General features: G+C 38.9%; 1 protein-coding gene across 2 annotated transcripts in view; it reads left to right on the forward strand.

Moving 5' to 3' along the window:
• Positions 1 to 1,380: 1,380 nt before the first annotated feature.
• oprl1 (opiate receptor-like 1) overlaps positions 1,381 to 14,379 on the forward strand; it is a 176,942-nt gene continuing 163,943 nt past the window's right edge. The window contains exons 1-2 of one of the 2 annotated variants that reach the window (XM_046056893.1): positions 1,381 to 1,649; positions 8,366 to 8,573. In XM_046056893.1, coding sequence (XP_045912849.1) covers positions 8,368 to 8,573 — 206 coding nt within the window. In that variant the 5' untranslated portion in view covers positions 1,381 to 1,649; positions 8,366 to 8,367. Of the gene's footprint in view, positions 1,650 to 8,365; positions 8,599 to 14,379 lie in introns of those variants that run through there. The other variant, XM_046056894.1, reaches the window with a different exon arrangement.

A 14,379-nucleotide genomic window follows, 5' to 3' on the forward strand; every position in this document is an offset into this window, starting at 1 on the left:
AATGATATAACCAGATTATGACAAGAGTAATGTCCGTAATGTTTCTCACCATGATCTACAGCAGCTGGAAGTTGTGCTTGATTTGTGCTTTGATCCAGCGCTTTAGCAGCTTCCTTGTGGAGTTTACTGTCATGGTTGTGTGGACAGGTAGTTCTGAAGCTGGGGCCCATTTCCCAAATGTGATTTGCAAGCATTGCTTACACGCAGTTCTCATATGGTGTCAGCCTCAGTTTCCACAAATGATTGTCTCACTTTTTTTTAGATAGGTTTGCAAGTCTTATAGAGCTCTGGCATGCTAATGCATGTGCTTCAAGTGTGACATTGGATTTCAAGTATGACTTATCACAGCATCCAGCCTCATCTGACAGCATCCAGCCTCATCTGACAGCACTTATGAATGAGAATGAGACAATGCAAAGTAATTTTGTTTAGTAGATATCACTGTGGGAAATTAAGTGATTCATCTAAGTAACAACAATTTAGCTCCTGCACACTGTTAACAATGTTTATTAAACACTTACCTCTCGTTTGTGACCTTCATCACAAACGCTTGAGAAAGAGCTGATTTCTTCTACGATACGTGTAGCAAGTAGCCTACCACAGCATCTGTGTATTAAGTTACAGATTACACTTGTGTTATGCAGATATTAATTCTGTCTGACAAATTCAAGCATGTATTTACGGTTTGTGTGTGAACCTGGCTGTCTCTAGCAGAACTGCAGATCAAGAAATCAAGTTATTAGTTTAGCTATGTCCTGTCTCATATTGTACATCTTTACAGGTTGTGCTCAGATTGACTATTTTCTTGTTACACACATTGGAACATGTTTTTGGACAGAAATCTAATGTGACTATACCTTGAGAAGGTATAATTGAGAAGGTGTAATTACAGTAACAGGTTGTATTACTCAAATCATGTTTCCATGTTTTCCTCTTTAGATGTTTAACTGCAGGTTCTGCTTTATCATCGCTCAGGATCAGACAGTCAAAACTCAGATGACACAGTATAAACACACATATAAAAAGGGTTAGGTGCTGTATATATAGCCTACACATTGTAAATGTTTGTTGTCGGGATGCATACACACACACACACACACACACACACACACACACACACACACAGACACACAGTAGCTTGCCTTCCCGATCCAAATGCGCGCGCACACGATGGGTTACTAGCGCGTAGAAGAGGGAGGAGGAGGGTGTTGAGCAAGCCCTCATCGATCTGTCCGAGAGAGAGATAAGAAAAGAATGGAAGAAAGCGCAGTGCCTGGCTGCATCTTTATACCAGCAGACCCCTCCTCTCCATCTCTCCCGCTCTCTCTCTTTCTCTTCCCCACCACCCCCACCCCCCTCTGTCTGCCTGCCAGCTGATGCTGACTGGAGGTGAAGCGGTTTTCCTTTCCTCTCGTCATCCCGGGAAACATTGACGGACAGATAGACTAACTGAGGTTTTGGATTTTGACACCGGCTACTACTTGGTGATGACAGCGGGAGGAAACGAATTTTAAAAAAAACAAGCCAACGCCGACACAGACATCCGACAGAAACCAAGAGTGCACAGTAACGCAGGGGAGAAACAACTTCCAGCGGTTGTGTTCACGGGGCGGTCTGCGGGGAGCTCTGGAGCTGTTGCCACCAGGAAGGTAGGATATTGCACAACCTGCTGCAACAATGTACATTTACAACATGAATTTACATGTCCGTATAAGTGCATGAAGACATATGTGTGCCGGACCAACACACTAGGCACTGCGTGTGAAAACGCGCATATGTCCGTCTGTACTCTGTCACTGTGTTTATGTTGAGCTGCTTCTGCTGAAAGGTTGCCATAACACACTGTATAGACACTGATGGCGCGTGGCCCCGCGCGTGCGTGACGTGTATTTCAAAGTGTTATATATGCGCCAATGTGGTGCATTTATGTGTATATGCAGTGCGCATGGTGCGTTTCAGTGCGTCTCTAGTTGGAACACCTGATTCATCTGGTGGCGCGTTTAAGTGACTGGTTGCATGGCAAAGAAATGTGGAAGTTTGCTGTATTAAAGTGTGTTTACTTCAAACTCCTGCTCTGATTTTGGTGCATTAGAGAGTGCTTGTAGCCTACTGTTGTGTCTGTCAGCGGGTGGAGGCTTTGTTTTTTTTTTCTTTCTTGCAACAGTTTCTCATAGTGTCTTTATTTTAAGTGTGTTTCAGTAAGTAAGACACTTTTGCAACTGATCTTTGTGGAAGTGTGTTCATGAAAAACTGTGCTGGAATCAAATTCAAGACCATATTTGGAAACATTGACATAAATCAGTTAAGTCTTACTGTTTCTGACAGATTTAGAGAACTTGAGAACATTAGCACATGCTTGGTAACAGTTTGTTTTGGTTTATTGTTTTCAACAGGACATGCCCATATCTAATAGTCTTTAATTCATTTCACAGTTAATTATATGTTTTGTGAACAAATTACCTTACGTGATTTAGAAGGGGGAGTCAGAATGGCGATTCACATCCAGGTCAAACCCGGCAGAGTTTTGCTGTCAGGTGAACTTTGCATGTGAGAGATATAAATGAAGAGCGAGCAGCGTTGAAGGTCGTGAGGAAGAAGCCACACACGCATATTTAGTGTCCTCAAATCATCTGATATACTCGTGATTCTGTCCTCACTTCTTTAAATTATTAACCTTTCCCTGAATTAGTGTTTACATTAGTTTTTGAGCCTTTTCCACACTTTTATCATTAGGAGACTTTCATAGATATGCAGTATATTTGAGTTTCATCAAAAGCAACTTCTAAATATTACAGTATAATACCAATCTCTTACAAGAAGATGCAATAGGTCTGCAACATAGAAAGCAAAATTAAAATCACACTTTTAGACAATGAATTTCTTTAACTAATATTAGATATAGATACATATTTGACCTAACAATTCTAACTCAAAATGACTTGCTTGTTGCGATTTAACTGCGCTGTCTTCATTAGCAGATTAACTTTGCTCAGTTGTAATGAATTGTATATATTAAAACTTCCATTATTCTAAGCACCTATAGGACCTATAGCACCTATAAATCTCCAGCATTGTCTCGCTGCAGATAAACATAGTCAAGCAGAATGATCCCTTAGTTCTTATTAAAGATGAAAGCATATTTGTGAGAGTACTGTGATGCCAGAGATGTGACATTTTCCAGTAATGACTAATGACTTGTAACTAATCCCACATAAACGACCATAAACAGTGCTGTTCATGTACAAAAGGTATTTGTTGACAAAAATGCTAACAGGTGATAGCTAAGAGAGAGCAGCAACAATATAAGTAATACAATATGTTGTCATACTTAATAAACTGTTTTGCATCAAGGCTCAGCAGTTAGCTTGCACTCACTAGGAGGGAAAGCTGGCTCACTTTTGCAGTTTGTTGTCATGAGCCAGGGACAAACCTGCTGACGTGCAGATAGAACAGCAGGATAGAAAGAGAGACGTGACATTAGAGAGGCCAGTCTGCATTCATAGATCTTCAAAGAGGAGTATCCTGTTGCTTAATTTAAGAGCTGAAAGTTTTCTGCTATGGCTGGATAATCAGCCCTGGCATCTTTCACTGTTTACGGAATGTGTTCCCTCTCTCTGTGAGTGGGGGAAAGGTTTCTGTGTGTTTTACTTGCATAGAAGTTATTGTCCACCAAAGCAAAGATGACCGTCCTGTGGCATTCTGTATCTCAGCTGTTTTCCCTTTAGACTTAGAGCAGAGTCAGTGGTGGAAGAAGTATTCAGATCCTTTACTTAAGTAAAGATACTAATACCACACTGTGAAAATACTCCACTTAAAGTCAATTCAAAACCTTACTTACGTAAAAGTAGGCTATCTAAGTATTATTGGCAATATTTCTTCAAGATATCAATAGTAAAAGTACTCATTCTGCAGAACAATTGTTCCTAATAATAATAAGTGTTTTACTATTAGATATGATGCTTTTGTATTAATGTTAATGGTCCATTTATGTGTAGGTTGCATTTAACAGCTATAATTCTTTATGGTTGTGCTAATTTGAACTACTTTTAATATGTTTGGGTTTAATCTATGGCATCATCATACTCATATTCTGTTATTCTATACCATAGTCTAAATGATCATCACATGTTTTTTTAATTGTTGCTGTCTTGTGATAACTACATGCAGCATGCAGCATCCAGCAATAGTGCAGAAGAGCTGCTTTTTGTCACAGTGGAATCAGATGCAGCATAGGACATTTGTTGTCAGTGATGTCCAACAAGTTCTATGTTGTGCTGAGTTTTCCTGCAACAGACACAAAACAGAAAGCGGGATTGTGTCTTAAATGTAACTGTAACCATTTGGAGCAAGCTGAGGGGTTGAAAGTAAGCAGAGTCTACATCTTCCCCCACAGTTTAGCTGAACTGTATGGACTTATTAACAACTGTTATGTATTTCCTCTGAGGAGGAACAAATGCTTCTTCTGCAACAACCTAATCTCTTGTATGTATCTCTAGTTAGCAATAATGAATATGAATTCTTGCTTGTCCACTTGTCAGTTCAATCATGCAGTAGTAATGTGTGGCTGTATTTTGAGTTCTACACTGTATATCAAACAATTACCAACAAAGATGAGGCTGTTTGCTGACTTTGCAAAAGCAGTTGCTTACTCTACAATGACAACAAATCTGAAAACTCACCTGCCGGTATGCTACACTTGTGAGGCAGAGGAGGCACCAGACACAAGTGGAGAAACGTCTACTGTACAACTAAACGCCTCCTTTTCGTTACAGTCATCATCAGAAACTTCTCAGAACCTCATAAAACAGCCATCACTGACAAGATAGCAACATTTATATGCAAGGATATGTGGCCCATTGGCAACACATTTGTTGTTAATTGTAAATTGTTGTTGTTCCGTTGTTATTTTTATTTTCATTATTTTTTTTATATTGTCAGTTGTATTATTTTTCTCCATTCTTCTGTTATTCTTATATAACTTGCATTTGTTTATTACATATTTAAATATTTCTACATCTATTTATGTCAGCTGTATATCTGTCTGCGTGTAGCACCGTAACACCAAAGCTAATTCCTTGTATGTGTAAAACACTACTTGGCAATAAAGCTCCTTCTGATTCTGATTCTGTTTCGTGAAAAGGTTCTCTGAATAATGAATTAATTGAAACCAAAATATAAAAAAACAATTAGCAGTTTTATAGTTTAAGACACCACATAGAAAAATATACAAAAATATACGGGGGGGCATTACACTATTGGGGTTTAATTCATTCAAATGAATTACGCGTTAGTTGTAAATCCTCCCTGTAGGAACACTTTGTAACATCAATTTGTATTGTTTACCTTGAACCTTGTCATGATGAGAAATAAAATCGACCCCATTTTCCAGGGTTGTAAAATCCTATCTCATAATATTTTAAACCTCTGTGCAGTGTATTGCGATCTGATAAGCCTTCATGGATCAGTTACTCAAACTGGACTTCCTGGCTCAAATTTCATTGTCTCGCCAGTGCCTCTCCTGCTGGGCAAAATGTGACTTAAATGTTTCTTAGACACCTTAGTTACATATAACCCTTGTTTCAGCAGCATTCAAGTGACTAGATTGCAATGTAAAACAGTTTCTAACACAAAACTAAAATTAAGTCATGGAAATTCTTTTATAATTCTTTTAATTCTGTTATACTGTATGTAGAAACTCTTTCAATAGCTTTAAGCTGTCTTGCTGTGTGACATGACTCAGCAGGAAGACCCCACATTGACAGAATACAACGAGCAGGGATGTCTGACCAGAACGTCCCCAGTTGATGTCCAGCTGGTTACATTTGTTGCTATTCACCACCACTCTCTGTCACCATAGCAGTTGATAAAAAAACATCACTCATGACATGATGAATCAGAGAAGACATTTTCATTCATTAAAATAATACAAATCCCATCTGAGCTTGGAAACGGTAATAAATCAGAGTTACGACTGCTCGATTAATTATATCATCTTGTTGCATCCTCTTACACATTACTGCACTGATCCGCATTTTATTTTTGCAGACTTTTCTGGAAATATGCTTAAAACTTGACAACATTTGGGTGGACACATAATTACTGAAATTACTTTAGGGAACATAACTTAGACTCAGCATTTCAAGTATAAAGACAAGCTGCTATTGATTTACTTTCCTACATGCACCTTGTGCTGTTACATACAGTTATAGTACTAAAACCCTCAGTCTCATTAGTCCTCCTTTGTCCTCTCACACTTAGTAGAAGTGTTATAAGGGCTGGCCCACCCAGAGTGGCACTGCATCCTTACATGGACACACACTTCAGGCTCTAAGTTTAACTGCTTATTCATCAAAGCATAGGCAGCCAAAATACACACTGCAACACACGTGCGCGCAAACACACACACACACACACACACACACACACACACACACACACACACACACACACACACACACACACACACTGCTGGTGCAGCAGAGATCGATCCTGGAAATCAAACCACACTGTATCTAGATGAGGACGAGGGATGTGAGAAGGGAATGAGGAAAGGAAAAAGAGATGTTAACAAAGAGGGAGGAAGAGATGGAAGGAAAGGAGAAGAAAGAGAGATATTTTAAAGCATATTTATCCCATGTGTTTTGAGCATGGCAGTAACCCTGGGGAAATTCAACAGCATAGCAGAGTTACTTTACTGTTTTGATTTGATGAATATTCATGATCAGGCAGAGAGAGAGGGAGTGAGCCTGGATCGTGGCAGCATTTTGATGTGTTGTTGCTGCAGCTCACATGAAGGGTTGTTGCAGAGAGTATTGGCTCTATAACCAAAGCCTGATATGGCTTATGTCTATAGTAGTGCCATGGGCCGCCACTGTTGACCAGAAACTATTAAAAACATATTTAAAGACATGTTCCTTAATCATGATATGCACTGTAGTTTATTTTGAATCAGTCTCACAGTTCAATCCATATCCAGGTCCCGACCCGAGGTTGGTCGTAAACATATATATATATATATATATACACACACACATATATATATCTTTCTCTCTTTTCACTACATTAACATCCATAAATATTCATAAAATAGTCATCCCCACACCCCATTCCTATAGTCTTTCTCTCTCACACATGTTGGCGTAAATATATATTCATCTTCACGTGGCAGTGCATTAATATTAAATTTGATGTTACCAATTTCTCTCCCTCATTTTCTTAACAGTTCGCTTTATTTCATTTTCTTCCATCCCTGGACTTCCTTTCTTCCTTCCCTGCCTCCCCATCTACTCCTACGTATTTCCTTGCTCCTCAAGCTTCTTCCTTCCTTCTTTCCTTCCTTGCTCTCTTTCTGTCTTTTGATTCTCCTCTCTTTGTGCTTTCCTTCATTGGCCATTTCTTCCCTCCCCCCGTTTATTCCTTTACCTAACCGTCTCTTCTTTCCTTTGTTCCCCCTACCCCCCTTCCACTCCTTAAAGCAACCTTTGTTTACATTTCACAAAGCAGGAAGCAACATTGTAATATGACATTGTAATACTTCCATGAAAAGCCTTTCATAAAAGTACAGGGTTGTGGTGGGTGGATTGAGGTTACAAAGAGTGCTGTTAACACCAAAAATCAAAGATTGCATCATGTGTCCTATTGTTAAGCAACAATCTTGCTTTATCCTTAAACAGTTTACCTAAACCTTCTTTCTGGGAAACTTTTGCTCTAACAATACTAATAGTGTGCAGTATTAGTCATTACCACCAGGATTTTTATATTCAGCTGTGAATATCTATCAATCCGTTAGCTATACCAACTTATCCTAAAGAGATTTGCTGGGGGCTGGAGCCAATCCCAGCTCGCACTGGGTGAGAGGCTGGTAGTCTACCGTTGACAGGTGATCAGTAGAGACAGACAGTGATTTACACTCACAATCACAGCCACTGGCAATTTAGAGTCACCGATTAACCCTGCATGTTTTTGTTGGAGGAAACAGAAGCACCCGGAGAAAACCCAATGCATTATTTCTGTGAGGAAGAGGTAACCACTGCACCACCGTGCAGATTCGTTGGTTGCCACATACTTTGGTGTTGTGATTATGTGTTCAGCAGGGCTCACTTTTTTCCTCCATTGTATGTTATCAAAGAGGACAACAATAGCCTAGCCAATAGTGACGTCACAGTGTCAAGTATAACCACTGGAGGTCAGCAAAAACAAGATTTGTGTCCAAATTGCAAGATAAAGTCACAGCCATAGTAAGTCTGGGCTCATTGTTTACAGTAGCTAAATCCTGATATTGCATTTGACAATGTTTGTAGTTGCGACACATTGACTTTTTCCTTATTTCAGGTGGGTGTAAAACTCTTTCCCTTCTCTCTGTCAGAGATGGAGTTTTCGGAGGACTTCCTGCTGGCTCAGCTGGGTCACCTGCAGTTCGACAACGAGTCGATTTTCCAGAACAACTTCAGTGGTTCTTACAACGATACTGCCTTACTGCCAATGGGGGTGAAAGTCACCATTGTGGTCGTCTACATGATTGTCTGTGTCATCGGCCTGGTGGGAAACTTCCTGGTCATGTATGTCATCATAAGGTAAGAGGAACATGAGTTTCTGCAGGTGCATATTACACAGAATTGAACTTGTTTCTGTAATACATCATGTTTCAAGAATGTTGTAGGACCAACAACAAGGCTAGCTTCTATAAAACTGTTGATAGAATTCGACTTGCATTGGAAACAGGGAAAAATTATCTCTTTATGTCTTAACTTACACAGAGGACAGAGGATATTTTTGCAGTAAGCCTCAATTTTCAGTTTTAGCCCACTCTTTTATAGTCTCAACACATTAATAGCTGAGAAACCTTTACAGCCCAGACTTCCAGTTTAGTGACAGAACATGTTTAGCCATTCCTCTAAATCAAAGGCTTTGTAATCAGGAATGATGATATGACCACTGTTGCTATAGCAATCCACACTGAAAGGATTGAATACTTCAAATAATACATCTATAAATAATCCAGTGTAAACATATTAAGGGGTTATTAGATCTTTTCAGCCGTTTGTTAGGATTCTGGGTTTTTTTTCAAGTTACAGCTCAGTGTCACAGCTGCTCTGTCTCACCCGGTCTGTCAGATGTTCACTCACCGTCACCACAGCCTGTCCATACTGGTGCTGCGTTTTAGTCCATAAATCAATGTATTGATTGAAAGAAAATTATGAAGTGTTAATCTTGATAGTAATTTAAGTCATGTGTCAAGTCAAATCACCAAGATTTGCTTTTCTGTACATCTTTTTACTATATCATTATACTGATCTGTATCTGACTTATAAGCTCAAATTCATCCTCAGCAGTTTATTTCTGTTTACCATTTTTATAATTGCTTTTGTATTAATGTATATTGTCTGCTGTGTAGCAGAAGGGAGTTACAGAAATTAATTTTACTATATAACTTGTTATATTGTGACAAATAAATGTAACTACCTACCTACCTGCCTACCAAAGCAAACCAGCCACCCTCAGCGTGTGTGTGTGTGTGTGTGTGTGTGTGTGTGTGTGTGTGTGTGTGTATGTACATACATGCTTGATTGGGTAGATATGTTTGTGGAAAGCCTTGGAGACAACTGCACAGGTCATTTGTGCCACTGTCTTTTCTGTGTGTGTTTGCATGCACACACAGATTATTCCCCGTGGATCTGATTGAAAAAATCGCAGGTGAACACATGGGTGTTGTGAGGGTTTGTATATCTGTGCAGTCATGGTTGGCCTGGTGGGCAGCTGCTATCTGTTCTTGTATATCATATTGAACCTGTGTGTGCGTGTGTGTGTGTGTGTGTGTGTGTGTGTGTGTGTGTGTGTGTGTGTGTGTGTGTGTGAGACTCTGCTATTGAAGCTTGACATTGGTTTGCTTGTGACACACGCCATATCAATGTATGTACCTACAATGGTAGAAATTTGTCCACCAGTAGAGATTTGGCAAAACCTTTTCCAGGGCAGGAGATATTGCTTAGTGCTATATATTTTGGGGAGGGTTTGTAGCAAATTAGGGCTGCATTTTAACATGATCTTGCGAATCCAGCTGCCTCGCAAGGTAACGTGATTTAGGCAGCAGGACTGCTTACGACGTTCTCACGTGACATATTGCAGTTGGTTGTGGTAATGCATCTCTAAGTTGGTTTGCCTACAAACCTCACTGGTGTTATATGGGGTTGAAATCTGGTGACTGTGAAGGCCATTTACCACTCCACCCATTTATTCAGGGTTTACTTTAAGAGGCAAGTGACTTTCTGGAGGTTGAAAAAAAAATAATCTTGTGATATCCGTGAGATTATTTTTTTTATTACTGGATTTTAATTGACCCACTGTGGGTTTAATCCAAGCTGCACATTTTCTTTTGAATTACTTCTTCTGAGATATATAGTCTCCCAGATTCCCATATGGTGCAACAGACTGAACCGTCAACAAGTAGCAGCAAGATATTAATGTTGTTGTTTGGCTACTTCTTGCATGATATCAAACTTGGCATACAACTTCACAAAACACTGTACCGGTGATTTGAATCAGATGTTTCCAAAAATGGAATTCACATTGGTAATTTCTCTCAAGACATGTGTCAGCTAAATTATAATTATTTGTAGTCCTGTCAACACATTTGGTTCCACAGAACTAAGAATACTGCCATAAAATGTATGAAACTTTATGTTCTTCACTCATGTGTACTCTATTATGTTATATTATTAAAGGTTTTATAGTTAATAGTTAGTAAGGTGTTAAGATAATTACAGTTGATGTCAACCTAGTGGATTTATCCTATATGTGGCTATTGTGGTTCTATGGTTCGTGCAAATTCTGCACTCACCACCTCTCTTGTAGAGATTTGGATAAATCGGGGCACGCCTTCAACAGATTTCCAAATAAACATGTTTTTTACATTAATCTCTTCAAACACACAAGTAAACACAGAAAGTAGCCGTGTGGAACGGCCATATCCAGATCCTGGGCAAATTGCACATCTAGTTGTTGTGTGTGGCGACGAATAGCTTTTCAAAATTATAAGATACTCATCGTGCAGTTTCCATCAGCCAACAGGTCCACTGAATGATAGAAATTCCAGTTGTGGCTTAAACGGGTATTGTCTCCATGTTACCTCCATTGGGAATCATTCCATCCGTCTCCACACCTTTGGCATTTGCACCCACACATACTTGCACACAAAACACGTACTCACTCCTTCTGGAACACGTGTGGATATTGTAGTGTAGTGAAAAATATTAATAGAAACTTCTATTAATACTACATAAACATTTTTAAAGTTAAACTCCGATCTTGATATGCATGTTTCCACACCAGTGAAAGCTGGATATTAAAGGCAAGCAGTATCAACAGTCCCATTGCATGTTGGCATAGTAAGCAAGCCTGAGCTACAGTCCACAGCCAGACCCACATCTAGGTGGCGATCAGAAGGCTAATTGTGTGAACATAAACACAATCTAAAATACTACAAATCCAAGAAGAATTGAGTAGGTATTTTGAGGTGTACAAACGGTATCCACTCTATTGGTCACACGTTTTATAGCCATATAAAAGATAAATATAGTAGGTCTAAATGATATGAGAAAAATCTAAAATGTGCGATAATGTTCAGTATTGCGATGACGATATGACTTGCGGTAAATAAACACATATTGAAGTGTGCATATTAACTGCATGGTTGTTTTTAAGTTGGAATTGAGTATTTCAACTACAACTAAATGGTGTTTTATAGATCAGCAAAATTAAAATTTACATCAACAAAATCACTATATAAACTTAATAAGATCTCAGTGGAAACTTATCTAATGTCAATAAAATAAATCATATTCCAACCGTTTAGAAAGAAGAAAGAACTCCGATCAAAAAATCAGACCGTATCTATACTTTCAACTTTCTCCTTCTCCTCCCTGCTGCTGCTGCTGTGATTCGATGCCTGCAGTTAACGCTGGTAGAGAAAAGAAGGGTTGGTTTGTCTCAGCCAGCAGCTCAGTTTACAACAATGTGCCAAATTTTAAGGTACTTGGCAAACTAAGTTAAACAGACTACAGACCGGCAGCTTTTGTTTTAGCTTGTTTCTAACAACTCGCTATTAGCCAAGCTAGCGTGCAGTGCTTGTGTACAGCATAGAGGATGAGAGAGTGTATTGAAAAGTACTGGCTATTTATTCACAAAGGTTTTATTGCAAGTACTTACAGTAACGTGTGTAGTTGACATCAACTCGAAGTAATCTTGGAGTTCTATATTAACTTCATCTTCACTTCTCTGTCTCCACCGCCTCTCTACTCTGCTGGCCACTGTGTGTGTGTGTGTGTGTGTGTGTGTGTGTGTGTGTTGTCTGATGAAGCGTATATGTTTAAAACATGTACTTTTTTGGTGTTAACAGATGTTGCAATCTAGGAGCTGCATGCAATGTGTTAACCTGCTTATTTACCAACAAGATAGAATTAAGCTGTAATTAATGTTCATATGTTCCTGTTGATTAAGACTACTTATATGTGTTTTTTATATGTTTTTCTGTTATCTTGACTATTGACATACCTTCTGGCACTGCTGCCTTTACCTCCTTACTTACTCCCTGTGTTGACCAACATGTTCAAGGTTGGAGATATAACCTACTAAACTCCTCATTGCCTTCAGTTTTCTTCATGTCCTACTTACAGAGAACACAAGTATTGCAAGTATTGCTAGGTTTAATTATTAATTAATAATTAGTAAACGTACTTATTCTATAGATTTTTGCTGGAGGACCCAATGACACTTGTCTTGAAGCTGAATGGAGATCTGATGTGGCTGGCTCACCTTTAGCATTGGGACTAAACCCAAAATACTCCCAAACAGGACAGAGGAAAATAAACACCATATATTGTACTGTACCTTCTCTGTCCGAATGTCCTGCGTTTAGGTCAGAATCCCTTGTTTTTTGTAAATGTGACAGGAGAATCTGTATTTTTGACGGTAATAATGACAGAGACCAAGTTATTTTAATAATTTTGTACAAGAAAAGCTGTGGATATGTGTGTTTTACACCACTTATTATAAATACAAGATGGGGCCCAATGTGACTCTGCTAGGCAGAGTGCTAAGGTGATGGATTGGGGGTAATTACCTGGGATTGACTCATATCTTAGCCATGAGGGATGTAGCAGGTTTAGGAGCTCAAGTCCCATAACAAGGGGCTGCCTGACTAACTCACTTATTCAAGTAGAGGTAGGAGCTGTCCTGAATACCATTTTTGGGGCATTTTACACTGCATAAATTAGCCTTGCAGCGTGCTGACTTTTCCTCTACTCATAGCTTAACAAATAATATATTTTTATACTTTTTTTTACTCACTGTTGGTTTAAGTCACTGCATCTCCTGACAGGACCCCATGGTTGAATTTCAGCTTTATGTAATGAGTAACGTCTTCACCTGCCTCTCTTCTTTGGGTTTACTGCCACCATCTTTGTCAGTCAAATTGTCCATAGTGAGTCTGATAATGTTACAGGGGTGCAATGCTAAATCAGTGGAGTACTTTTTGAAGGCTATGTTTATGTCTGGTTTAATTTGTAAATGGACACCTTGAACTTTATTTTGTATCGGCTTGCTAGGCAAAATACAGGGTTAGAAACAGAATTTTAAACAAGAATTTTAAACCATGTCATCAGAGTTTGTCTCTGGACCAAAACCTTTCAAAATTGCAGAATAGTGAGTGGTTAAAGGTTAATTTGGAGGAAGAAATGGACATCCAGGATAATAAATATGTAAATGATCACACTGCAATATTTTTTATTATTTGTGAAAATAGTCTTTAGTAAACTTTAGTAATTGTTACTGTGTCAACATAGTCACACTGGTAACGAGGTAGAGAGTCAGACATTTTGTTATCTTGACTCTGATAAGCATTTTGATCCAGCTGATGTTCTCATCTGAAATCCAGGTCATTTAATTTCTGTGTAAGAGCTGTTATAACTCAGAAAGCTCCTCAACAGTTTTTGGGTAAATATTGGAAAGTTTTATTAAGTTTATATCTTACAGACTTTACCCTGTTCTTTATACCAGTCTACCTCTGCAGTTTTTTGTAGTCACAGCTAACACAATTTAGTCACTCTTTAAGCCAGATGGTAAGATGTGCAGTGTTTCCCACAGGATTTTAAGAGACTATGGTGAGTGGGCCTCGGACACACTCGGGTGGGCTGTGTGGCATGCCCCCACTTTGCACTCTTGTAAACAATGTTGTGCTCTAGGAAACTATTTGATCATAAACCCATTGTATATGTTCTTTTTTCTGTTACTTTTAATGGACACAATGTAATATGTTTAATACTTTTTGTGAATATAATCCAGTTAATCTTATTTCCATACTGGACACCCTATGTTGTCACATGT

Source organism: Micropterus dolomieu, linkage group LG08 (assembly GCF_021292245.1).
Source record: "Micropterus dolomieu isolate WLL.071019.BEF.003 ecotype Adirondacks linkage group LG08, ASM2129224v1, whole genome shotgun sequence".
NCBI lineage: Eukaryota > Metazoa > Chordata > Actinopteri > Centrarchiformes > Centrarchidae > Micropterus > Micropterus dolomieu.